Source organism: Zonotrichia leucophrys, chromosome 19 (genome assembly GCF_028769735.1).
Source record: "Zonotrichia leucophrys gambelii isolate GWCS_2022_RI chromosome 19, RI_Zleu_2.0, whole genome shotgun sequence".
NCBI lineage: Eukaryota > Metazoa > Chordata > Aves > Passeriformes > Passerellidae > Zonotrichia > Zonotrichia leucophrys.
Window position 1 is genome coordinate 871,575 of NC_088188.1, and position 23,617 is coordinate 895,191.

Sequence of the window (23,617 nt, forward strand, 5' to 3'; positions counted from 1 at the left end):
GGAGCCCTGTGCCACCACCCCGTGCCCTGTGCAGCTCCCGGTGCCCGGTGAGTGCTGCCAGAGCTGGTGCCCAGTGCCCGGCCCCAGTGCCAAAGCGAGTGCCCGGCGCCGGTGCCAGGTATTGATGCCAGAGTCGAATGCCAAGGCTGGATGCTGATGCCCAGTGCCCGGTGCTGGTACCCAGTACGTGGTGCCAGTGCCCCGTGTGCAGTGCCCGGTGCCCGGTGCACATCTCTCGCTCCCGGTGGCGGCGCCGAGCGCTGGTGCCGCTGCCTGTACCCGTGTGCAGTGCGCGGTGCCGGGCGCTGCTGCTGTTGCCGCTGCCGCTGCCGGTGCCCGGTGCCGCTGCCGGTGATGCCGAGCGGCCGCCCCGCCCGCCCCCCCGCCCGCCCCGCCCCGGGGCCGCCCCCGCCCCCGCCGCTGCTATTTCTGCTAATCCGCGGCGGGGCCCGGCCGTGCCCATCGGCAGCCGCCGCTCCCGGACGGCGCCCAGCGCCGCAGCCATGGTAAGGCCGGCGCGGACGTGGGACCGGCCCAGCCCGCGCTGTCCCGCACCTTGGCACGGGCCCGCTCCCGCAGTCCGGGCCCGCTCCCGCAGCCCGCTGCCCTCCGTGAAGGTGACGGTGCGCGGGGGCGGAGCGGACCGGGGCCGCCGGTGCCGCAGCGGAGCGCGGGGGGGACGCGGGCGGCGGGGCAGCACCTGCCCGGCCCCGGAGGGCGCAGCCCCGAGGGAGGCGAGGGGGCCACGGGCCCTCACCGGGGCATCCGGAGGGCAGCGCTCGGGAGCGTCACCTGCGTGTCCCCGTCCCGCGCTCCTCCCACGGGTGTCCGTGCGTGGGCAGCGGGAGCCGCTCCGCTGCGGCTCCGTGCCGAGCATCGCTCCCCAGCTCTTGGCAGGTCCCCGGGCTGGGGCGCTGGTGGCACTGCCAGCCCGGCCGGGCCTTCGGCCGGGACCGTGACACGCACGGAGCCGGCTCTGCACTCACTGGCAGGGTCCGGAGCCGCCGGCGGCATTCCCAGCCCGCGGGATCTTGTTCTGGGTCTCCCGCTCTGCCTCGCTCCTCCGCGGCGGTGGCAGGTCCCCAGCAGCCGCCCGGCCGGGCCACGTCTCCGCGGGGACCTCGGGCCGTGTCCGGGGTGGGGGTGAGGACGCAGGGCTGCGGCCGTGGCTCGCGTGGCACCGGCTGGTGGCCCCGGGACAAGCGGCCTTGGTGGGGAGCGCCGCGGCCGCGCTGCCCCGGCAGCGCCGTGGGAACCAGCCCGGCACATTCCTCCGGAGCTGGATGGAGCGAAAGCAGAGAGGAGGGCGGCTGGCGGAGCGTGTCGCAACGGAGCGCCTTCCCGACAGGCTCCAGACTGTGCCTGTGGGATGCACTCATCAGCCTCGGAAACATCGCGGGGGGACAGAGTCACAGCTGGGGACCGGGGCCAGCTGGGCTCCCTCGCCCCTGCACGTGGGGTGAGCTGGGGCTGGAGGTGCTCCAGAAGGACCCACAAAGGCAGAGCCGATGTCCTGCCACCAGTGCCACATCCCTCTGTCCCCAAAGCAGTTCCCAGCTGGCCCGGAGGAGCAGCATGAGCACTGGTGTGTCCTCCCCGGTCTCTGCTCCCGGCTCTGAGCGGGTCAGATCCCTGAGTGCCTGGCCCCACGTGCTGAGATGTCACCGGGTTTCCAGCCTGGACAGGCCTCGCTGTCACATCCTGGCTCACAGTCATGGTCCCGTCCTGGGGTCAGCACTCAGGTGCTCACAGGCCTTTCAAACTGGAGGATTCCTGCGGGAGAGGGACTGCAGCTGCTGCACCAAGGGCTGTGCTCATCCCCTGTGCTCACCTGCCTGGTGCTGACCCCCTGCCCAGAGCAGGGACCCACACCACAGCCTGCCCCCATCCTTGGGGTGCCCGGCACCCTGCTCCTCTTGGAGCTGCCGGGAGACTCCGTTTCCCATCTGGAACGCTGCTGAGGGGTGGGACGGCAGAGCTGGGGGTACCCTGGCTCTGCAGGGGGAGCATCGCGTGTGTCCAGAGGCGGGGCCGGGCAGGCACAGCCCCGGTCCTGTCTCCCTGGCAGCGCTGGCCTTTCGCTGGGGGCTTCTCCTGCCCGGCGTTCGTGTCTTTGGGACCGGGTTTGTGCTTGGGATACTCAGCCACAGTGACACAGTGGCCGTGCCGCGGGTGGCATTCTGGGTGTCACCTTTAGAGGGCTTGGGGACGCCTCTGTCATCCTGGCGGTAGGGACAGCGCCTCGCCGGGATGTTCCCTTCCTTTGCCGGGGAAAACACCTCCCGTGGGAATGCGGTACCCGTGGAACGATGCTCAGGGGCAGCCGGTGCTTTCCTCGGTCAGGCTTTGCCCGCCGCCCCCGAGTCCCCCCGCGCCGCATCCCTCGGGCTGTCACGGCGCGGGGACGGCGCGATGCAGAGTGACAGGCGGGGACGGGGCTGCTCCTGCGGCTGCGGGGCGCTGACAGCCCGGGTGTGAGGCCGGCTTGCACTCAGCCGCGTGTGTAATCTGCTTACGGGGGCACCGACACAGCCCCGGGCTCTCGCTGCCGTAAATCCCCGCTCCTGCCGGGAGCGCGGGCTGGGACGCTGGGAAAGTGGCCGAGCGCCCCTGGATCGCGCCTGAGCTGCTCTGATGCATCTCGACACGCATCAAGGTGAATCACCATCCCTGGTGACCCCGAAGTGACAGCCGGGGAGCCCTGGCTGCCACCCACGGCTCCTCCTGGGGCACTGTTAACCCTTCGCCTCCCAGCGATGAGCCGGGAAAGCCGAGGCAGGAATGCTGGAGCTCCTGCCTGAGATCCCTGTGGTGGGCAGCGTCCCTGCTTCTCCCAGGCCGGGGCTGGGTCCTTCTCAGCCAGGCCCAGCTCCAGCAAGAGCTTAAAGCCACGTGGGGAAGCTTTAAGCGTCAGGTGCAAAAGTGAGGGAAAACTGTGTTTCTGACCTCAAAGAGGCTGTGGAGCCCTGCTGCGGAACGCTCCAGGGGGCAGTGAGAGGGGACGTGGCGTGCACTGGGATGCAGAGGAATTTTATCCCGGAACGAAGGGAGTTTTGTCCCAGGATGGAGCGGATTTTTGTCCTGGGACAGAGGTGTTTGCAAGGACTGAGTGTCCTCCTGGGCTGTAGGCAATGTGTGCGTTCAGCCCAAGGGTGTTGGTGGTGCTCCTGCAGCCCCCCAGGACCTCCCTTGGCCAATGACGGCTGGTCCTTGACACCTCCCCAGCCGGGCAGGAGCTGGGTTCGGCTCTGCCCGGGTCCCTCTCCTCTGCCGTGCCCGGCCCCTGGGTGCGGAGCCTGCCCAGGGTGGAGTTATGCTAATGCTGCTCCCCAGCCCTCGGCGCAGCCGGTGCCACTCGCCATCTCCTGCTGGCCACGGGCGACGCTGGCTGAGCCATGGCCACCGGCCCCGAGCTGCAGCCTGGGCAAGAGGTACGGGGGCAGCGCCCGTCCCCGGCGGGCCGAGAGAGGGGGCACAGGGGGTGGGGGCACGGAATACCCCGGTTCTGCGGGAAGGTGCCACAGCTCGTCCTCCGTTCCCGGGATAGCCCTGCCGGGGCCGCACTTGCTGCAGGACCCCCGAGGATGGGGCGCGAACCTCGGTGCTGCAGCACTGCCGAAGTCATCGGCTTCGCCGGGGGTGGGAGACGAGGGCGAGCCCCAAAGGGCTGGAGCCCCCAGGGATGGAGCGGCAGCAGGGCTGGAAGCGCTCGCCGCTGGTGGTGGCATCACCTCCCATCCCCGAGTGTCCCCGGCCGGGCCGCGCTGGGGGCTGGCACTGAGGCCCCCCAGGCCAAGGGGGGGAGGAAGAGGATGCTGCGGTCACACAGACCCAGCGAGCACTCGGGACCCGCTAGGGCAGAGGGGAGCACGGGGGTCCCGCACCCCTGCCTTGGGGCCACCTGCTGGCCCCGTGGTCCCCGTGGTGTGGCCGCGGGGGCAGCGGGAGCGGGGCCGGGCGTGCGAGCGCTCGGCCCGGGCAGCGCCGTGACCTTGTTTCCAGCCCGCTGATTCCCGCATCTCGCCTCGCCGCCGGCACCGCCAGCCAGCGGGGACCAGGCGCAGGGCAGGACACGTGTGTGTCCCCATGGAGGGACCTGGACTCGAGGCCCCGCTCTGGGGAGACACTCCCCAGCTGGGAGCCCACAGGGTCACGGGCTCTCCGGCCCTGCGTGCCTTTCGTTTGGGGCTGGGGTGGCCTGGCGGTTGCCTTGGGACCTTGGGGACATTGGTGCCTGCTGGCAGCGGGGCTTGGTCCCACGGGAGCCGCTGCCGGACGTGCCCTTGGGAACGCGTCTCCTCCCGCCAGCGCTTGTAAACAGGATGTGGAGCCATCCCAACCCCGGCGTTGCCGTCCCTCGTCCCAGCCCCGGCAGCCCTCGGGCAGCAGATCGGGGGCAGCTGTGCCTGTCCCCCGCCCCTGCCCGCGCCCCGCTCCGCGGGAACAGCCAGGGCAAGGAGGTGTCGGCTCCTGGTCATGTCTCCGTGTCCCCTGCCCTGGCTGTCTCCCGGGGCTGCGGGGACGGGGCCCCTGTGCTGACACCCCGTGAACGGGCAGCGGGCGGGGGCCGTGGGCACCAGGGGACCCCTGCCCGCTCTCTGCCTTCCCCCCGCTCAGGCCACCCCCCAATCGCTCTTCATCTCTTCTTGGTGTCTCTGCCTCCTTCCGGCCCCTCCCTGTGCTCCTGGCAGGCCGTGGGGCGCGGGGGGGTCCTGGCTGCCCCAGAAGACCCCGAGGAGCGGCGGGGCGCCCAGGGGGAAGGTGCCCAGCCCTGTCCCCCGGAGTGCCAGGAGCTGGCTGCCGTCCCCACGCCGCAAGTCGTAAGCGCCCGGGGTGCCCGGGACCACGGCTGTCCCCGCTGCCATCCCCATGGCTGTACCCGTGGCTGTCCCCAGGGTGGTGGCTGGTCCTCTGGGGTGGCCGTGTCCCGTCTCTCCTCCCATCTCTGCCACCTCTAGGCTGCATGTGCCTGGCTGCTGCGGTTTGGGGGCTTGTGAGGCTGAGCTGGGTGGTGCCACGTCGGGCTGGCACTGCCACCGCCACTGTCACCTCCTCCTTTGGTCCCCAGATAAAACGTTTCCTGAAGGAGGACTCGGACGAGGCTGAGCTGACCCAGTTCCTGCGGGATTGCCCAGCAGCTGACAGCTCCAGGAAGGTGGAGGCCTCGGAGAGCCGGCGGGAGCCCGGCCACCCCTTGGGCAGCGGGGCCAGGGTCCCCCCAGACGAAGGCAGTGACGAGAGGGACGCCAGGATTTTCTCCCGCTCCCGGCCCGCGGATTTCCAGCAGCACATCGCCGCCCCCCCGCCCCCCAGCCCCAACCGCCCGCGCAGCCCCTGGGGACAGCTGGACCCCTACGACTCCTCCGAGGTGCGGGATGTGTCCCTGGGCAGGGAGGGAGGGACACACACCGGGGGCCAGGGGCTGCGGGATGGGGGATGTTCCCATCTTGTGAGTACAAAGGCTTTGGCCAGTCATGGGCTCATCCCCTGGGAATCCTTTGGTGGGCCAGAGGAAGGGGGTTCCCAGGGTAGGAGGTGTGCTGGTGGTGTCCCTGTCCCACGTCCCCTCTGCCCTCTGCAGGATGACAAGGAGTACGTGGGCTTTGCCACGCTGCCCAACCAGGTGCATCGTAAGTCGGTGAAGAAGGGCTTTGACTTCACCCTCATGGTGGCAGGTACGGGGGTCCAGCCAGCCTGGGGTGCTGACCCCACCCTGCAGCCCAAACAGCCTGCACTGGGGAGGGGGATCTTGGCTGCCCCCTCATCTTTGTCCCTCTTTCTCAGGGGAATCCGGGCTGGGCAAGTCCACCCTGGTCAACAGCCTCTTCCTGACGGACATGTACAGGGACCGCAAGCTGCTCAACGCCGAAGGTCGGGGACAGTCACGGCCCACATGGGTGTCCCGGGTGACCTGGGCAGTGGCAGAGCCCAGGGATGCTCTGGGGGCTGCAGCCCCTCTCCCTGCCCCTGAAATGACATGTGCTGTGTTGCCAGCTGCCCACTGGCACTGGGGACTGCTCTGAGGCAGTGAGAACCCCCCTGCACAGCATGGGGACCCCCCACGGGGACTTTATTCCACGGGAAAAACAAGCCCTGGCTTGTTGGGGATTGGCTGGAGCTGCAGCATTTCTGGGAGGCTGGGGACAGTCAGGGCCTGGAGCACAGTGCCAGTTCAGCTGCAGCCAGTTTTTGAATTAAAATGGCCCAAAGTTGCCCAAATCCCCAGGAGGGGTTTGTTTGATTTGTTTCCGTTGCTTGGAGTGAAAGCCAAAACACACAATGCAGCAGGAGCATCCTTGGGGACGCAGGGACATAGAGGGTCCTGGGGTGAAGGGGCACGTGCAGTCTGGAGCTGTGGGGTCACCTGAAATGCTCCTGAGCAAGGCCCAGCCCCAGCAGAGCCCTGTGCTGCCTGAGCTGGGCTCCTGGGGTGGCAGTGGCACAGCCACCAAGGGATGGGTGCCCACCATCTGTGGGGATGTGGGGACCACAGCATGGAGCCTCCTCTCCTTGCTGGAGCATGGCGTGTGCTGGAGCTGATCCAGCTGGGTCACCCAGCCCCAGGGTGGGGGATGGCGCTTGGGGGTTGCAGCATGTCCCCATGGTGTCCCCCTTGGTGACGTGTGTCCCTCCCCACAGAGCGCATCACGCAGACAGTGGAGATCACCAAGCACGTGGTGGACATTGAGGAGAAGGGGGTCAAGCTGCGCCTGACCATCGTGGACACGCCGGGCTTTGGGGACGCTGTCAACAACACCGAGTGGTGAGTGTCAGGTGTGGGGACTGTCCCCAGGGTGGGTGGGATGCTGAGTGTCAGGCATGGGGACTGTCCCCAGGGTGGGTGGGATGCTGAGTGCCAGGCATGGGGACTGTACCCAGGGTGGGTGGGATGGTGAGTGCCATGGGGTGGGGATATCCCCAGGCTGGGGACAGCCCGTGGTGGGTGGGATGCCCATGGTTCTCTAGGCTTAGGTGCTGAGCCATGGAGGTATTGAGCTGGGGGTCCACAGAGAGCAGGGGGGGGTCTCACAGAGTACTCAGTGTCACCTCGCTGTCCCCGCAGCTGGAAGCCGGTGGCCGACTACATCGACCAGCAGTTCGAGCAGTATTTCCGTGACGAAAGTGGCCTCAACCGGAAAAACATCCAGGACAACCGAGTGCACTGCTGCATCTACTTCATCTCGCCCTTTGGCCACGGGTAGGGGCAGCCCCGCCTGCGCTGCCGGGGGACGGGCAGGGGCTCGCTGGGACCGGGCTCACCGGGCTTCCTCCGCAGGCTCCGGCCCCTGGACGTGGAGTTCATGAGAGCTCTGCACCAGCGCGTGAACATCGTGCCCGTGCTGGCCAAGGCTGACACCCTGACCCCCGCCGAGGTGGAGCGCATGAAGAACAAGGTGAGGGGAGCTGTCCCAGCAGGTCCCCAGCCATGGTGGTGCCCTGGGCTCTCCATCCATCTCCTGCCTGGAATTTGCCCTGGAGCATTTTCCAGGCTCGAAGCACTGTAGATGACCATGTTGTCCCCATGGCCACCAAGGACACATCTGCCCCGGGCTCAGTTGGGGGTTGGAAGAACTGGGGGTGTCCATGACATCTGGTCTGGTGGGACCAGGTTTTGGGGGCCATTGGCCCTGTGTGGTGCCTCCCACGCCCTTCCCGAGGCCAGAGCCCTGCCCTCAGGGAGCTGTTTGCCTCCAGATCCGGGAGGAGATCGATCACTACGGCATCCGCATCTACCAATTCCCTGAGTGCGACTCGGACGAGGATGAGGAGTTCAAGCTGCAGGACCAGGCACTGAAGGTGGGTCTGGCTCCTCCAGCTCCATCACTGGAGGGGCAGAGCCCTGTGGCCAGGAGGACACATCACCCTGGGGTACCTGCAGGACTCTTTGGGGCCAACAAGCTCTCCAGCATGGAGACATGTCACCAAGATCGCATGGGTGGCACCTGCAGCTTGGTGGGATGGGGCTTGGGTGGGGAAACCCATGCCACGACCTCTGCTGTCCCACTGGGGCTCTTCACAGCCGGGCCTTTGCAATATCCTGGCAAATGGGTGCTGGACACAGCCGAGGAGGGCACGTGGAGGGATGCGGGTCCTGGGAGGTGGGGGTCATGGCAGGGCCCTGCTGATCCCCCCGCCCTTGCAGGAGAGCATCCCCTTCGCTGTCATCGGCAGCAACACGGTGGTGGAGGCCAAGGGCCGGCGCGTCCGCGGGCGCCTCTACCCCTGGGGCATCGTGGAAGGTAACGCGGGGCTGCCCCTGTGGGGACAGGGACACAGCTGGGACAGGCTGTGGGCCCTGACCCCACGTCCCCCGCAGTGGAGAACCCGTCCCACTGCGACTTCGTGAAGCTGCGCACGATGCTGGTGAGGACGCACATGCAGGACCTGAAGGACGTGACGCGGGAGACGCACTACGAGAACTACCGCACACAGTGCATCCAGAGCATGACCCGCATGGTGGTCAAGGAGCGCAACCGCAAGTACGGGCTGGGCCAGGCTGGGGCTGGGGCTGGGGCTGGGCTGGGCTGGGCTGGGCTGGGCCGGGCTGGGTTGAACTGGGCTGAGCCTGGCTGAGCTGGGCTGGGCTCGGCTGGGCTGGGCTGTGCTATGCTGTGCCAGGCAGCCCTGGTGCTGTGCTGTGCTGGGCAGCCCTGATGTGATGAAGGGCCCCCCTCTGCCCTTGGCTGGGAGTGCCTGGGGATGCTCTGGCAGTGAGGGGCCCTGCAGATGCCGAGGCTGGGTCCGTCTTAGCTGGGATATTCCAGCAGTGAGGGGCACCCTGTGACCCCAGAGTGGCTGTGGGGATGTTCAGGTAGCAAGCTCCCCAGAGCTGGAGCTGGTTTAAGGGGCATGTTCCAGCAGTGAGGGGGACCCCCTGTGCCCCCAGGGCTGGGGCTGGGCTCAGGGGTGTGCTCTGGCAGCAAGGTAGACCACGTGTCCCCTCTGGGCTGGGTGTGTCTCCCCCCCACCCCGTCCTGCTGGGGCAGAGATGGCCCGTCCAGCACCGAGGGGGATCCTGCATCCCCCTGGGGCTGGCTGTGGGGGGATGTCTGGCTCCAACAGGGAGGGGCCCCTGCATCCCTGCAGGCTCCAGCTCCAGAGCAGGGGCCCAGCAAAAGCCGGTGCTGGGGCTCTGCTCACCGATCAGCTGAATTCACAGCACCCACATCTGCTTTAGCCAGCCCGAGGTGCTGAGGGAGTCCCCAACAGCAGGTCCCCAGTGGGACCCTCCCGCCGGGGGTCAGAGCAGAGTGGGAGCGAGTGGAGGCTCTGTGGGTCCTGGGGGACTCGAGCTGTGCTGTGGGGGGCTGGCAGTGGCTGTAGGCACCTCTCTGGCACCCCTAAGTGTCTGTCTGTGCCCCGGGGCAGGAGCCATCCCTCCGTGCTGAGGCTGTGCTGCGGGGACTGCTCTGCCGACTGAGCCGGGACTGGCCGGGCCGCCCCGGGCCTGGCCCTGCTCGCCCTGCCACCCCCTGGCCCCTCTATAAAAGTGCTTGTTGGTACCCAACGCTGTCTTGGTCCTTCTGTGCCTGAGCAAGGCCCAGGCAGCTGCCCTCGGGGCGAGCCGGCCCTGTGGCCACCCACTATGGCCCTGTGGCCACCTGCTGGTGTCCCACACAAGCTACCCCTGGGGTGCCAAAGGACGCTGGGTGCTGGTGGTGTCACCCCGGCTCACCCAGGTTTGAGGATGTGTCACTGTTAGGTGGCACTGAGCCCCCAGTCTACCCAAGGGATGGGTGCCCCCGTCGTGCTGCCCTCCCAGGGCCGCCATTTTGGGGTGCTGAGGGCCTTTGCTGCTCACCCCATTGCTGGGCCCGGCTCCAGCTTCCCGTCCCTGCCAGGGCTGGCAGGAGCTCCAGGTGTTCCCCACGTCCCCAGGGCCAAAGCCGAGACAGCGGCAGCGCCTTCCAGAGCGGCTCTCGAGGCGGCCAAAGCCCGGCCCTGGCGCTGGCCCAGCCCCCGGCACGGCGGGACCTCGCGGGCAGGGATGGCCCGTCCTGATGGGGCAGGGATGGCCCGTCCCAGCCGTGTTCCAGCCGTGTCCCATCCGTGTCCATCTCCCCTTTGCCCCAGGGGCCGCGCTGGCCCTGGCTGTGGCGATGGCACGTGGCAGCACGCGTGACGCTGCCAGCCGCTCTCGGTGTCCCGGTTGTCCCCGCTGGGGTGGCACGTGGCATCCCCCGGCACGGGTGGAGGGCTGGTTCCTCCCGGGGCCACGGGAGAAGCCAGGCTGGGCTGGGCTGGGCTGGCCCGGCCCCCGCGCGGCCTCAGGGGGATGCTCGCGGCTCTCTCCGGCAGGAATGGGGGCAGAGGCTCGGGAAAAGGGTGTGGGGCATCCCTGGGGCTGGCAAGACAGTGGAGTGCCTGGAGAGCCCATCCTGAGGCCGGGGGACACAGGGGAGATGCGGGGGTTTTGATGTTTTAAAGCAGCAGGGAAAATACTGCCCCAGGAGAGCCTAACCCCAGTGGGATTCTCCCCAGAATGGGAGGGTGTGGAGGAAGTCCCTGGGTCCCCCCTTGGTTGGTGCATGGCAGGTTGGGGGGGCTGAGGTTTGGGGGCTCCCTGGGGCCACTCGCATCTCCCTCCAGCACTCTGAGGGTGGCCGTGGGGCCCAGGGGCTGTGCGGGGGCTGCTGGGGCCCTGCAGGGGTTGGGGCATCGAGGGGGGCTGTCCCCGGGGGGCTGTCCCCGGGCAGCACCCCCACCTCCTCTCTCTGCCCACAGCAAGCTGACCCGGGAGAGCGGGACAGACTTCCCCATCCCCGTGATCCCCCCGGTGCCGGACGTGGAGACCGAGAAGCTCATCCGGGAGAAGGACGAGGAGGTGAGCGTGGGGCTGAGCCCCACAGCCCCGTCCCCACTGCCCCCTGCCTGGCCATGACACAGCCGTCCGGAGCCGCCCTTCCCGCAGCATCCCCAGCGAGCAGGGTCTGCAGGTGCACCCAGGGGTTCCCCCCACCCCTCCCTAGCTGGGCCATCCCAGTTTGTCTGGGATGCTCAGCCCGAGCCCATTTGCACGGGAGCAGCATGCCTGGGGCTCGGCACCCACGATCCCGGCTCTGCTCCCTTCCAGTTGCGGCGGATGCAGGAGATGCTCCAGAAGATCCAGAAGCAGATGAAGGACTCGCACTAGCCCGTCCCCCCTCCTCCTCCTCCTCCTCCTCGTCCTCCTCCTGGCCCCATCAGAAATGTTTACATCACGCTCCTCCCGCCCGGCCCCGCTGCCAGACTCGGTACCAACACCCACCCACCACCTTAAGCTGCGGCATCGCCTTATCCAACCCCCAGCGCCCGCGGGGACAGCCGGGGACAGCGAGGGAACACCGGGGACAGCGAGGGGACACCGGGGACAGCGAGGGACAGGGCAGCCAGCCCGGGGTCCCCTGCCCCTTTCCCCCCCACTCACTGGGGACAGCTTGGTCCCCCAGGCTTTGGTTTCCCATTTCTCCACAGCTCTGGGGAGGGCCCTGGCCAGCCTGCTCCCCACAGCATGTCCCTTGTCCCCGTGTCACCCTGGGCTCCCTGCTTACAGCCTTTATGCTCAGCTTGACCCTGGCTTAAGGGAAGAGGAAAAGGGGGCACTGGTGCCAGCCCCCCAATGCCCCAGCTGCTGAGGGGGACAGGGCTGTTCCCCTGGCCTTGGCTGGCGTGGAGGGACAGCAGGTCCTGGGGACCACAGGGGACAGAGGGGATGGAGGGACAGCCAAGGGACAGCCACCATCCTGCTCCCTGCCAGCACCAGTGCAGGGGGACTGTGTCCAGCTCTGTGTCCTCACCCTGTCCCCACAAAGTGACAGCAGAGCTGTGGCACGAGGAGCACTGGGGAATTGGTGTCCCCAGGGAAAATCCCTTGAACCCCAAATCAGAGGCTGGGCATCCCCAGCCCGCCGTGATGTTGGCCCTGTAAAGCAATAATGAGTGTCCTGTGCCCCTGGCACCTCTCACCCCATGGCAACAGCACCGGCCCTGGCTGGAATTTCAGCCCCTGCTGCCACTTGCTTGTCTGTGGTGTCCTGTGTGCCCAGGATGTCCCTGTCCCTGCTGCTTCTTGGCACAGCAGCCCTGTGTATTCTCCAAGGATATCCCCATGTGTGCTGCTTCCCAGCGAAGTGCTGCTGCGTGTCCCCCATGGTGTCCCCATGTCCCCCATGGTGTCCCCATGTCCCCCACCGTGTCCTGGTTGGTGTTGCTGCCCTACAGAGCACTGTAGCTTGTCCCCCCCCTCCCCGTATTGTCCCCATCTGTGTTGCTTTCCCACAGAGCTATGTTGCATCTCTGTGTCCCCCTGGGATGTCCCCAGCTATGTCACCACCCTGCAGGGCTCTGTGCACTGTCCCTGTGTCCCCAAGGATGTCCCCAGCTGTGTTGCTTCTTGCAAAGCCCCACTGTGTGTCCCCAGGGTGAGCCCTGGCCACCCCTCCAGCATCCCCAGGGAGATGGATCCAAACCCCTCCGGGTCTGGGAGAGCCTGCAGGGGATGGGGAGGATGCAGCAGGACTGGGAGCTATGGGATGAGTGGGATCAGTGGGATCAATGGGAGCAGTGGGGTCAGTGGGAGCACTGGGAGCACTGGGATGAGCAGGAGCAGTGGGATCAGTGGGGTCAGTGGGATCAGTGGGGTCAGTGGGAGCAGTGGGATCAGTGGGATCAGTGGGAGCAGTGGGGTCAGTGGGAGCAGTGGGATCAGTGGGGTCAGTGGGATCAGTGGGAGCAGTGGGATCAGTGGGAGCAGTGGGGTCAGTGGCAGCAGTGGGATCAGTGGGAGCAGTGGGATCAGTGGGGTCAGTGGGATCAGTGGGGTCGGTGGGATCAGTGGGGTCAGTGGGAGCAGTGGGATCAGTGGGGTCAGTGGGATCAGTGGGATCAGTGGGGTCAGTGGGATCAGTGGCAGCAGTGGCAGCAGTGGCAGCAGTGGGATCAGTGGCAGCAATGGCAGCAGTGGGAGCACTGGGATCAGTGGAGCAGTGGGGTCAGTGGGAGCACTGGGAGCACTGGGATGAGCAGGAGCAGTGGGATCAGTGGGATCAGTGTCAGCAGTAGGGTCAGTGGGATCAGTGGCAGCAGTGCGATTAGCAGTATCAGTGGGATCAGCAGTATCAGTGGAATCAGTGGCAGCAATGGCAGCAATGGGATCCGCAGTATCAGTGGGATCAGTGGGATCCGCAGAGCTCGCTGCCCTGGGGATGTCTCCTGTCCCCATCAGGTCCCCTTGCTGGGTCCCTGGGCGGGGCGTGGCTGGCAGGGCTGTGCCCGGCCGGGGCTGGGGCTGGGGCTGCAGGGTGCCAGGGCAGCACCCGGCCTGTGCCCGCTGTGTCCCCGTGGGCAGGGCCCCCCGGGCAGGGCCCTGCAGGGAACATTTTGCGCTTTCCTTTTTTTAATCTCGCTATTTTCTTACAGAAGCCCCTCCCCTGGCATGACGGTCCTAGAGGCGTTTATTAACGGATCAGAGAGTATAGGTTTATAAATTCTTATAGAGTAGTGGAAATATTTTTATCCCTCCACAACAGTTCTCAATAAATACGGCTGACCTGGCTTGTCTGCAACCCCTTGTGGCTTCCACCAAATGGGGGCATCCCGTGGCCCAGGGAATTCTCCATCCCTGGGCATCCCCCATCCCTGGGCATCTCCTGGCCCTGAGCATCCCACGTTCTGAGGCTGGGGGGGGCCCACCCTGTGGCCTCTTGTTCCCAATTCCTGTTCCCTTGCAAAAGGCTCAAAATGGATGCTGGGGGTGTTTGTGCTGCACTCACAGGGACACCCAGCTTGGGGTGTGGTGGGAGAGCCCCTTGTGATCCAGCTCTGCGATGAGGGGGCACAAGGAGGGGTCTCCCCCTCTCATGTGCCTTGGGGTGCTGCTGGTGTGGGGCTGGGATGGGAGTGGGGAGGGCAGAGCCTGAGCAGGGATGGAATTGCCCTTCACATGCTGCCTCTGGGCCCCCTTGTGTCCCCCCACCAGTGGGGGAGCCCTGCCAGGAGACACCACCAGTACCTGTGCCCAGTCACCCCAGTTTGGGTCCCCTAGGACCTGCTGGGGTGGAGGAGCAGGAGGAGCAGAGCAAAGGCATGGATGGGCTGCATCTCCAGCTGCCACCCAGAGGGCATCATCCACCTGCACCCCATTATCCCACCCTGCACCCAAATATCCTGCTTCTGCCCCTGAATCCCCTCCCCTCAGAGCCCTTGGGCTGATCCAGCCCAGCTGAGTGCAGGGTCAAGGAGTTGGGACAGGGCCATCCCCAGGGCCACACAGATTGGGGAGGGAGGGATGGATTGGTGGATGGATGGATGGATGGATGTATGGATGGATGGATGGATGGATGGATGGATGTGAGGGGATGCTCCCCCTCTGCTCTGCTCTCCTGAGACCCCTCTGGAGCTGCCTGCAGCTCATCCCAGCACAGACATGGAGCTGGTAGAGCAGGCCCAGAGGAGGCCACCAAAATGGTCTGAGGTATCCATGGTCTCTGCTGTGGAGGAAAGCTGCCCCATGGGACCTGCCAGCCCCAGCCCTTGCTCTGCTGCCAGCCACTTCTCCCCTTGCTGAGGGTCAGAGCAGGGACCCCACCTCCCTGGGCTCCTTCCCTCCTTCACCAGCACTGCCTCAGCCCCACCTTGCTTGCCCCAGGGTGCTGAGCCCCGCTGTGGCTGTGATGCCAATTCCTGCTCTTCACCAGGCCAACCCCCCCATTCCCCCCCATGAACCCTCTTATCAACATGGAAATGGAAAATATTTGTGCTTCCTTGGCTGGAAGCAGCACTCACCCCAAAGTCTGGGAGACACAAACCTCCCACATCCCACCATTGCAGCTCCAGGAAGGATCCCCTGGCTGCCTCTTCCTCCCCAGAACAGCCAACAGAGCCTCTGCTTTTGGTCCCAGCCTGGCTGATCTATCTGGTTCCTGTTTTCCCAGAGGATAAAACCCAGCACTGATGTTCCAGTGACATCCCCAGCTGTGCCCACCCTTCCCTGCACTCCATTCCATGTGATTTTCATCACACCTTTAAAAATAAAAAGCCCCAAACCCACTCAAACCCAGCCTTCCCAAGGCAGAGATTGATATTTCCACATGGCAAATGCTTCCATGCAATTCCCCAATGTCCTATTTTTGGTTTCTCACCAGTCCTGGCACTGGTTGCGGCATCCGTGCTGGAGCTGCAGCCGAGCTCAGAGGAAGGGAATAAAGGTTTCTTAGGGCAGAGAAGGAAATCTCCCATCTCCTTCGCTGGGCTGTACCACCCATGCCTGACACCTAATGAGACCTCAGTCTCATTAGTCAGGTGACATCAGTCCTGTTGTTTCCCTTTCCCCTTCCTTTCTATTTCCCTTTCCCCCCTACCTTCCCTACTTATTCATTTGTTCCTTACATAATTAATTATATTTTTCCCCATGGGAGAGCCCTTGCAGCCCCACCTTTTCCCATCTTTTCAAATCCAGAAACCAAGGCACTGCCTCCAGCTCTTTCCCCCCTCTCTAGTACCTCTTCTCCACCTGTCACATCCATTCCTGGTGGCACCTCTCCTGGATCCAGGGGAGTCAGGAGCAGTCATTCTGATTACATTGGGCTCTGTCTCTCCTGGATCCAGGGGAGTCAGGAGCAGTCAATTCCAATTGCACTGGGCTTTGTCTCTTCTGGATCCAGGGGAGCCAGGAGCAGTCATTCAGATTACATTGGGCTCTGTCTCTCCTGGATCCAGGGGAGCCAGGAGCAGAGCCAGGAGCAGTCATTCTGATTGCTCCATTCCCATCTCTCCTGGATTCGGGGGAGTCAGGAGCAGTCAATTCCAATTGCTCCCATTCCTGTCTCTCTCAGATCCAGGGGAGCCAGGAGCAATCATTCTGGTTGCTCCCATTCCCATCTCTCCTGGATCCAGGGGAGCCAGGAGCAGTGAATTCCACTTGCACTGGGCTCTGTCCCTGCCAGATCCAGGTGAACCCAGAGCAGAGCCAGGAGCAGTCCTTCTGATTGCCCCCATTCCCATCTCTCCCATTCCCAGGGCAGCCAGGAGCAGTCATTCTGGTTGCTCCCATTCCCATCTCTCCCATTCCCAGGGCAGCCAGGAGCAGTCACCCTGATTGTTCCCATCTCTCCCAGATCCAGGGGAGCCAGGAGCAGTCAATTGCAATTGCTCCCATTCCTCTTTCCTGGATCCATGGTAGCCAGGAGCAGTCATTCTGATTACCCCCATTCCCAGGGGAGCCAGGAGCAGTCACCCCAATTGCTCCCATTCCCATCTCTCCCATTCCCAGGGCAGCCAGGAGCAGTCACCCTGATTGCTCCCATTCCATCTGTGTGCCCAGGAGCTGCTGGCTGGGGGTGAGAGCCCTTCCCTCCTCTGGCAGCTGTGATGAGGGGTTGGGATGCGGTGTCTGAACACATCCAGTGGATGCTCCTGATGGAGCAGGTAGTCCTTGCATCCCTTGCTCAGGGCAGGAGCAGCTCAGAGAGGTGAAACCCCATTGCTGCTGCTCTGCCCCTCCTGTAAAGGCAGCTAAACCAGCCCTGAATGGGACACAGGCTGGAGACCCCAGCCAGCTCCAGCTCTTCCATACCTTTTCCCACTTCCCTGTTCCCCACAGCCGATGTGGAAAGACCAGACCAAGAGCTTGGCACATTTCTCAGGCTGGGAGAGGAGAAGCTCCAGGGGAGCTCAGAGCCCTTCCAGGGACCTGAAGGGGCTCCAGGAGAGCTGGAGAGGGACTGGGGACAAGGCATGGAGGGACAGGACACAGGGAATGGCCCTCACTGCCAGAGGGCAGGGATGGATGGGATATTGGGTAGAAACTCTTCCCTGTGAGGGTGGTGAGGCTGTGGTGGGCACACGAAAACACGACAAGAACAGATGGATATGCAATCACAGCCTGGTCTTTACTTGCAGAAGAGCCCACCTGTGGCTGTGGATTCTGGGAAGCTCCATGAGATGCCTTTACTGACACGTGATGTTATTTCTGGAGCTTCCCTGAAAAACCCCAGGTTGTGCTGTGTTTTGTGAAGATAGTGCCCATTCCACGAGACCCACCAGGAGTAGTGCTGAGAGGCTGGGGAGCAGCAGCCGCTCCTCCCTCGCTGGGGATGTCATTGATGATGCCAGCACCAAGCACAGAGCAGAACAGGCAGGGAAAGGCTGCTCTGACACTGACATTCCTGTGTGGAAGGGAACAAGGTACCCCTGTCCTGGCTGTCTGTCCAGGAGCACAGGCAGAGCCCCTCGGTTGTGGCTGTTCCTGGACAAACAGCACCATCTATTTGCAGCACAAGAGCAGAGGGGGCACAGTGGGTGCCCCTCAGCAGGGCTGGGGATCCCACCCTGGAGCAGCAGCCTCTGCTGTCCTGGGTCACACTGGCACATTCCTGACCCCCAGACCCTCCTGCAGCCCTGGTGACACCTGGGGCTTGCTCCAGGCTCAGGACAGGAGTTCAGGACACGAGTGCAGGAGCAGGGAGGGGAGAGGCTCCAGGCTGGGGGCTCAGCTCAGCTTTGGGCCCCTCCTTCCTGGGGAGGCTCTGCCCTTCCACTCCCATGCACGGACATGGGGACTCCCACCCTGGGACCCCACAGGACTCAGCCATTCCCCTCATTTCCCCATCACTGGCTCAGACAGCTCCATCCCCTGAGGCATCAGAGGTCCCAGGAAGGTGTTGGCCCCACAGCACCAAGGGGGAGAAAGCCAGGCCAGCACCAGCTTTGCTCCAGGGGTCCAGGGGCTGAACCTGTCCCTAAGCCAGCCCATGTCCACCTCCAAACCCAGCTGAGAGCCCCTCAGGATGGACCCCAACATGTTGTGAGTGACAGAAGTGACCTAGGACCTGTTCCAGCCTTACCATGGAACTGGGAGGAATGAAGAATATCTGATTTATTAAACCTGCTGGGAAAAGCATTCTGAGAAAACTCAGCTCAAGGTGCTCCTGCTGGGAAAAGGGTACAAGGGGTGGCCTGAAGCCTTCAGAGCTCACACGGAGAAACCACTACTTCTTCTTGCGACGCCGGGTGTTCATGCGGATCAGCTGCTGCCCCTGCTTCTTGATATCCTCCCGGCTGGGGACGTAGTCCTCTTCCTCCTCCTCAAAATCCAAACTGTCTGCAGGGGAGAGTGGAGAGGAGGGACTGGGGAGGGGCTGGAGGCCACCTCAGCTGTGGCCATGTCCCTGGGACAGCTGGCACGTTTTGTTGGGCTCGTGGGATCCAGGAGAGTCCTCATGGACCTTTCCACCCCAGCATCCCAGGGTGACCTGGGGGACCTGTGATGCCACCACTGTGGCCCATCTCCTTTACACTGCTGGGGCTTCCCATAAAGGTCTGGGGCTGCAGTGTGGTGGGCACAGCTCCTGCTTTGCTAAAGAAAGGCGCTGAGCTGCCAAAAGGTCTTTGCATCTTCCAGGAGCATCCACAGGCAGAACCAAGCACTGATTATTCTTCACAACCAGGTGATTTTGGAGATGAGGGTGTTCCCTCTTGCCCCACATCTCTCCTTGTTTCTGCAGTAGCTTGGTGCTCATCATGCCACCCCCTGCCTTCATTCTCCCCCACCCCTGCCTAAAAACACCACCCACGTCTGAGGCCTTGGAAACGGCCAAGGTCAGCCTCAAGACCTGGAGGCAATTTGTGGGTTGGTGTCTGCTGGGCCAGTGGGACACAGACAAGGACTCCCCCCATTCCAGGGGGCAGGGCTGGAAGAGTCACTGGAGGACACATCCCCACTGTGCTCTCCTACCATGCTCCGTAGCGCCCTCATCCTCAAAGGTAATCCTCAGGTTCTGTTTTTCACCTGCAGTTCTTTCCTCCAGAAGGTTCCTGACCTTGGCAAAAGTCTGTGAAAGACAGCCTGGGATGAGTGCTGGAGGGCAGGTGGGTGCTACAAGCCAAGCACCATGGGTGCCCAGTGCCATCGGGGCTGAGCTGCACCATCGCCCTTCCCTGTGGCCTTGCTGAGAAGGATGGCTTGGGTGGCCTTGGTCTGGGAGGACCCTGAGTGTGTCCCCAGGGCCACCAAGCCCCCGTACCTCGCTCTGTTCATCAGGGCTGTCCTCAGGCCGGGCTGCTGCCTGCTCCTTCAGGAACTGCATCTTCTGCTCACAGTGCTGCAGCTTCGCCTCCATCCCGTGCACCTCACCTGAGTCCTCCTGGGGGGACACAGCCACCTCGGTGGGGACAGCCAGGCCCTGGTGGCAGCGGTGGCTGTGCCAGGCGTCCCTGTGCTGCCCTGCCTGCATGGCCCTGCTCCCCTGGAGCCCCGTGGTACCTTGCCAGGGATGGAGATGCCCTGCAGGCGGAGGAACATGTTGTCAATGATGTTCTCAAACTCGATCAGGCGCTTCTGGTTGTTCAGCATGTGGGCTCTCATCTGCTCCAGCCGGGCCTCCTCCTGCCTCAGCTTCTCCCTCAGCTCCTCCTCCTGCATGCTGGAGCCAGCCACACTCACATCACACAGGTGCACAGGGGTGCAGGGACACCCCAAACCTGCTCCAAAAGCTGTTCAGGCTGCCCCACCCCAACTGCAGGCCAGCTCCATGCTGCTGGCAGCACTTGCCATGCCCAGCAAGGAGAAAGGGAGCTCAGGGACCCCAGTGGGAGCTTTGGGTGCTCTGCCCTGCCAGCAGCAGAGCTGGGAGCTCAGAAACCCTCCCAGTGCTGGAGGAGTGCGTGGCTGCAGTGGGGTGCAGGTCAGAGTGCCTCTTGGGACATGTCCCCCCCTAAGGTGGTGGCCTGGCTGGCACAAGTGTGCGAGGCCAGCAGCACCTGGCGGTGCTGACGGGTTGGTTGAACTTCAGTTTGGCCTGCTTGGACTCCAGGTTCTGCAGGGTCTTCTTCAGCACGTTCTTCTTCTCATTGCACTCATCGATGTGCTGCTGCAGGTTCTCCAGGGATTTCCTCTGTGCCTCGATGCTGCTGGGGATGTCCTGGCCAGGGGAGACACAAGGGCTCAGCCCAAGGTGCTCCTGCTGGAGGCCTCGGGGGGGTTACAGCACCATGGAGCTCTGTGGTTCCTGCTCGTGGGGAAGGGCAGTGCCTGCCTGCAAACTGGGGCTTTGTGGGGCTCCAGGGAGAGAAGAGCAGATAACTGCACAGGGAAACGGGGGGAGCAGAAAGGCTGGAGCTCTCCAGAGCTCCAGCAGCCCCAGGTTTTAGCAGGGATGGTTCTCCATTACCCAGAGGCAGGAGCACTGCAGGGCAGTCTTTGCCTTCTCCATCTTGTCGGTCAAAAAGGCCTCGCGCTGCATCCTGGCCATGGCGGCCTCCACGTCAGCACCTGGGGTGGCAGGGAAGGAGCAGGGTGTCCAGGGATGGGGCAGGGCAGGGTGTCCGGGGATGGAGCAGGGCAGGGTGTCCGGGGATGGAGCAGGGCAGGGTGTCCGGGGATGGAGCAGGGTATCCAGGGAAGGAGCAGGGTAGGGTGTCCAGGAATGGGGCAGGGCAGGGTGTCCAGGATGGAGCAGGGCAGGGTGTCCGGGGATGGAGCAGGGCAGGGTGTCCGGGGATGGAGCAGGGCAGGGTGCCCGGGGATGGAGCAGGGCAGGGTGTCCGTGGCTGTGCCCACACTCCCCCGCTCTGCCCCCTGGCCAGGCACTCACCCAGCAGCGTTTCTGAGGAGCTCTGGTCCTGCTCTGCAGAGAGCATGGACACAGCTTGCTGCAAGGACAGTCACTGTCACCCCTGGGGGCTCAGCACTGCAGGCTGCCGCTGCCCCCAGCCCTGCCTGCCCCACAGCCCAGCTCACCTCCCCACAGCCCAGCTCACCTCCCCACCCCCAGCTCACCTCCCCACACCAGCTCACCTCCCCACAGCCCAGCTCACTTCCCCACAGCCCCAGCTCACCTCCCCACAGCCCCAGCTCACCTCCCCACAGCCCCAGCTCACCTCCCCACAGCCCCAGCTCACCTCCCCACCCCCAGCTCACCTCCCCACACCCCCAGCTCACCTGCCCCACACCCCCAGCTCAGCTCACCTCCTCACACTCCCAGCTCACCTCCCCACACCCCCAGCTCACCTGCCTCACACCCAGCTCACCTGCCTCTGCTGCCTCTCGCTCTCCTCCTGGCGCCGCAGGCTCTCAAGGTGCTTCTTCTGCTCAGCCAGGGACTGGTCCCTGAGGTGCTTCTCCACACGGACCCGGGGCCCTGCCTCGGCCATGAGTTTCTGGAGCATAACAGAGAAGGGAAGAGTTGCTGCCAAAGATGGTTGGAGCTTTCTGCAGATTGGGTATTATTAGGTTCAAGTATTGGTTTAGATCGAGATGTGGGAAGAAATCGTACCCTGTGAGGGTGGTGACACCGTGGCACAGGGTGCCCAGAGCAGCAGTGGCTGCCCCTGGATCCCTGGCAGTGCCATTGGCAGTGCCAGGGTCACATTGGACAGGGTTGGAGCAACCTGGGAGAGTGGAAGGTGTCCCTGCCATGGCAGGGGGCTGGAATGAGATGAGCTTTAAGGCCCCTGCTAACCAAAACCATTCCATGAATCTGTGATTTGAGCTCCTGGATGAGCTCCTGGGATGCCCAGTGTCAAAAGTGACCCCAGTCCATGCAAACAGGCTGTGAAGGAAGCTTGGCAAGGCAGGCTGGGGTGTGGGACACACTGCCTTTGCCATGGCTGGTGCTTCAGACAGTCTGACCCCAGCTCCAGGGGACAAGAGGGAGACCAAGGCAGGACCTATGGGTGCTGTGGGCAACCTCAGCTGCACCTCTTTTGCCCCTTGCTGAAGAAAGGCTCTCAGGTACGTGGGGCTGTCTGTGGGCACTGGAGGGTGGGAAAGGGCCCCAGTTATCTCACCTTGATGACACGGTTGGGTAGGACGGTAGTCTTGCTTGTGAGCTCCTCGTGGTACATCACAGTCATCCCAGACAGGAGGTCCAGGTATCGAGGCTGGTACACCAGCTCCTGGCACACAGGGAGCCACAGCAAGTCACCCACCGGGGTGCCCCGTGCTGTGACAGGGCACGGAGGGGACACAGCCCCTTGGGCACCCTGTGCCTTGGCAGGGAGAGCAGGTGAAACACTGGCACAGTGAGGAGGAGCTCACCCTCCTCAGGACCTCCTGCAGCCTCAGGTACAGGTTGGTGACAATCTCTCCACTGTTAATTTTCATGAGCATCTTCTCGATGTCATTGCCCAGCTGGCGAATGGTCTGGGGCAGACACCGGGGGAAGGCACAGAATGACTGTGTGTGCCAAGCCCACTGCCAGGCCCAGTGCCCAGCTGGGGGTGCAGGGCTGGATCAAAGCCCCCCGTGGGTGTTGGCACAGCAGGAAGGGCTCCCAGGTACCTGCAGCTCTCGCCACTTAGGGTCAGCCTCAGCATCCTGCAGGTCCTGCAGGCGCCTCTGGCGCTCATCCCTGGCTTGGCTCCACAGCTTCAGCTGGTGCGCCAGCATGTCACACGCCTTCACCTGGTCATGGAGTTTGGCCTCCATCTTCTTTACGGCCACCTGGATGGGCATGAGACCATTTTCCAGGCTGGATGCTGCCCAGAAAACTCCCCCCAAGGTGGAGCTGGGGACACTGAGATGCTGCTCTAGGATGTTGTCACTGGTTTGACAGGATGGGGTCTGGGAGAGCTTTGCTCTGGGGGCTTGCTGGGTGGGCAACTGCTGGTGGCAGGGCTGCGCTTAGGGACTCTGCACAACATGGAGCACGGCTGGGGATCAATAAAATCGATCAGGGCCCAGATGGGGATGTTGTCAGAGAGCAGCAGCACCGCTCTGTTGCTGCACAAGGCCTCTGGGCAAAGGCAGCTCTGTAGGCACAGCCTCGATGTCCACGGGTTTGTAACCAGGGCACAACCTTGGGACAGGCAGTGAAGGGCAGGGACAGCATCTCTGTTCTGTAGGAACATGGGCAGTGCCAGGGACATGGGGATGGGACAGCAGGGAGGTCTGCTGGGACAAAGGGGCTGCATGGATGTGTCCCGTGGGACCAGATGTGAACACCCCATGTCTCCACAGCAGCCCCGTGGGGTTGTCCTGCTGCTGGCAGCGTGTCCCTCTGCCATGCACTGTTCTCAATGTCCCCAGAGCCCCAGCCCCAGCTTCCAGCCCTGCTGTTACCTCCAGGCTCTCAGTGCCTGAAACGAGCTCTCCGAAGGCATCCTTAATGGGGAGTTTGTTGTACTGTGGGCAGGGAGGGACAAAGATGGTCAGCCGGGGAATGACACACCTTTTGCTGGCCTGTGCTACCAGCTCCTGGAGGAGCTGGGGGTGCAGGGCCAGCACCAGGCAGGGGTGCAGCAGGAGAGACCTGCTGGTACCTTCAGGACAAAGTTCAGGAAAGTGGAGTCCTCCTGCAAGGCCTTCTGCAGGCTGGGGATCAGCTCCCTGTTCTGCCGGAGCTTCTCCTCGCAGGACCGAGCGAAAATCCTCCTGCCTTGATCTGGGGGACATCAGGCAGCCAATGGCAGCGCGTGGGACGAGGGGGCTGTGCCACCCCCGTCCCCGAGCAGCCCGAGGCAGCACCTTGCAGGCCCACGAGGATATGCATCTCCTGGTTGCGCTGGTTCAGGTCGGGCTTGGGGCCCCACGTTCTGTTGGGGACCTCCATCGCTGGGCCCGTTCCCAGATCCCTTGGCACAGCTGCCGAGGCCCTGCTGCCCCCGCGGGTGCTGCAGTGTTGTGAGCGCACGGTGAGTT

At 64.1% G+C, this 23,617-nt stretch overlaps 2 protein-coding genes across 4 annotated transcripts; one reads left to right on the forward strand and one right to left on the reverse strand.

Moving 5' to 3' along the window:
• Positions 1-407: 407 nt before the first annotated feature.
• Positions 408-13,544, forward strand: SEPTIN4 (septin 4). Of its 3 annotated transcripts, none has more exons than XM_064729084.1 (12): positions 408-506; positions 5,069-5,368; positions 5,582-5,675; positions 5,785-5,871; positions 6,640-6,763; positions 7,064-7,198; positions 7,277-7,394; positions 7,696-7,797; positions 8,144-8,240; positions 8,318-8,480; positions 10,726-10,825; positions 11,075-13,544. In XM_064729084.1, the coding sequence occupies exons 1-12, from the start codon at positions 504-506 to the stop codon at positions 11,132-11,134; spliced, it is 1,383 nt and encodes a 460-aa protein (XP_064585154.1). In that variant the 5' UTR covers positions 408-503; the 3' UTR covers positions 11,135-13,544. The 3 variants fall into 3 exon arrangements, with proteins under 3 accessions (XP_064585154.1, XP_064585153.1, XP_064585155.1); XM_064729083.1 differs by lacking the exon at positions 408-506 and adding an exon at positions 2,091-3,431; XM_064729085.1 differs by lacking the exon at positions 408-506 and adding an exon at positions 4,075-4,820.
• Positions 13,545-17,531: 3,987 nt separating this feature from the next.
• Positions 17,532-23,528, reverse strand: CCDC183 (coiled-coil domain containing 183). The gene is made up of 13 exons (XM_064729570.1): positions 23,444-23,528; positions 23,239-23,360; positions 22,682-23,101; positions 22,259-22,594; positions 21,907-22,120; positions 21,677-21,732; positions 21,007-21,135; positions 20,148-20,603; positions 19,716-19,898; positions 19,525-19,588; positions 19,241-19,458; positions 18,692-19,121; positions 17,532-18,127 (listed from the first exon to the last, which is right to left on the reverse strand). Exons 1-13 carry the CDS (start codon positions 23,526-23,528, stop codon positions 17,967-17,969), a joined length of 2,874 nt encoding a protein of 957 aa, XP_064585640.1. The 3' UTR covers positions 17,532-17,966.
• Positions 23,529-23,617: the final 89 nt, after the last annotated feature.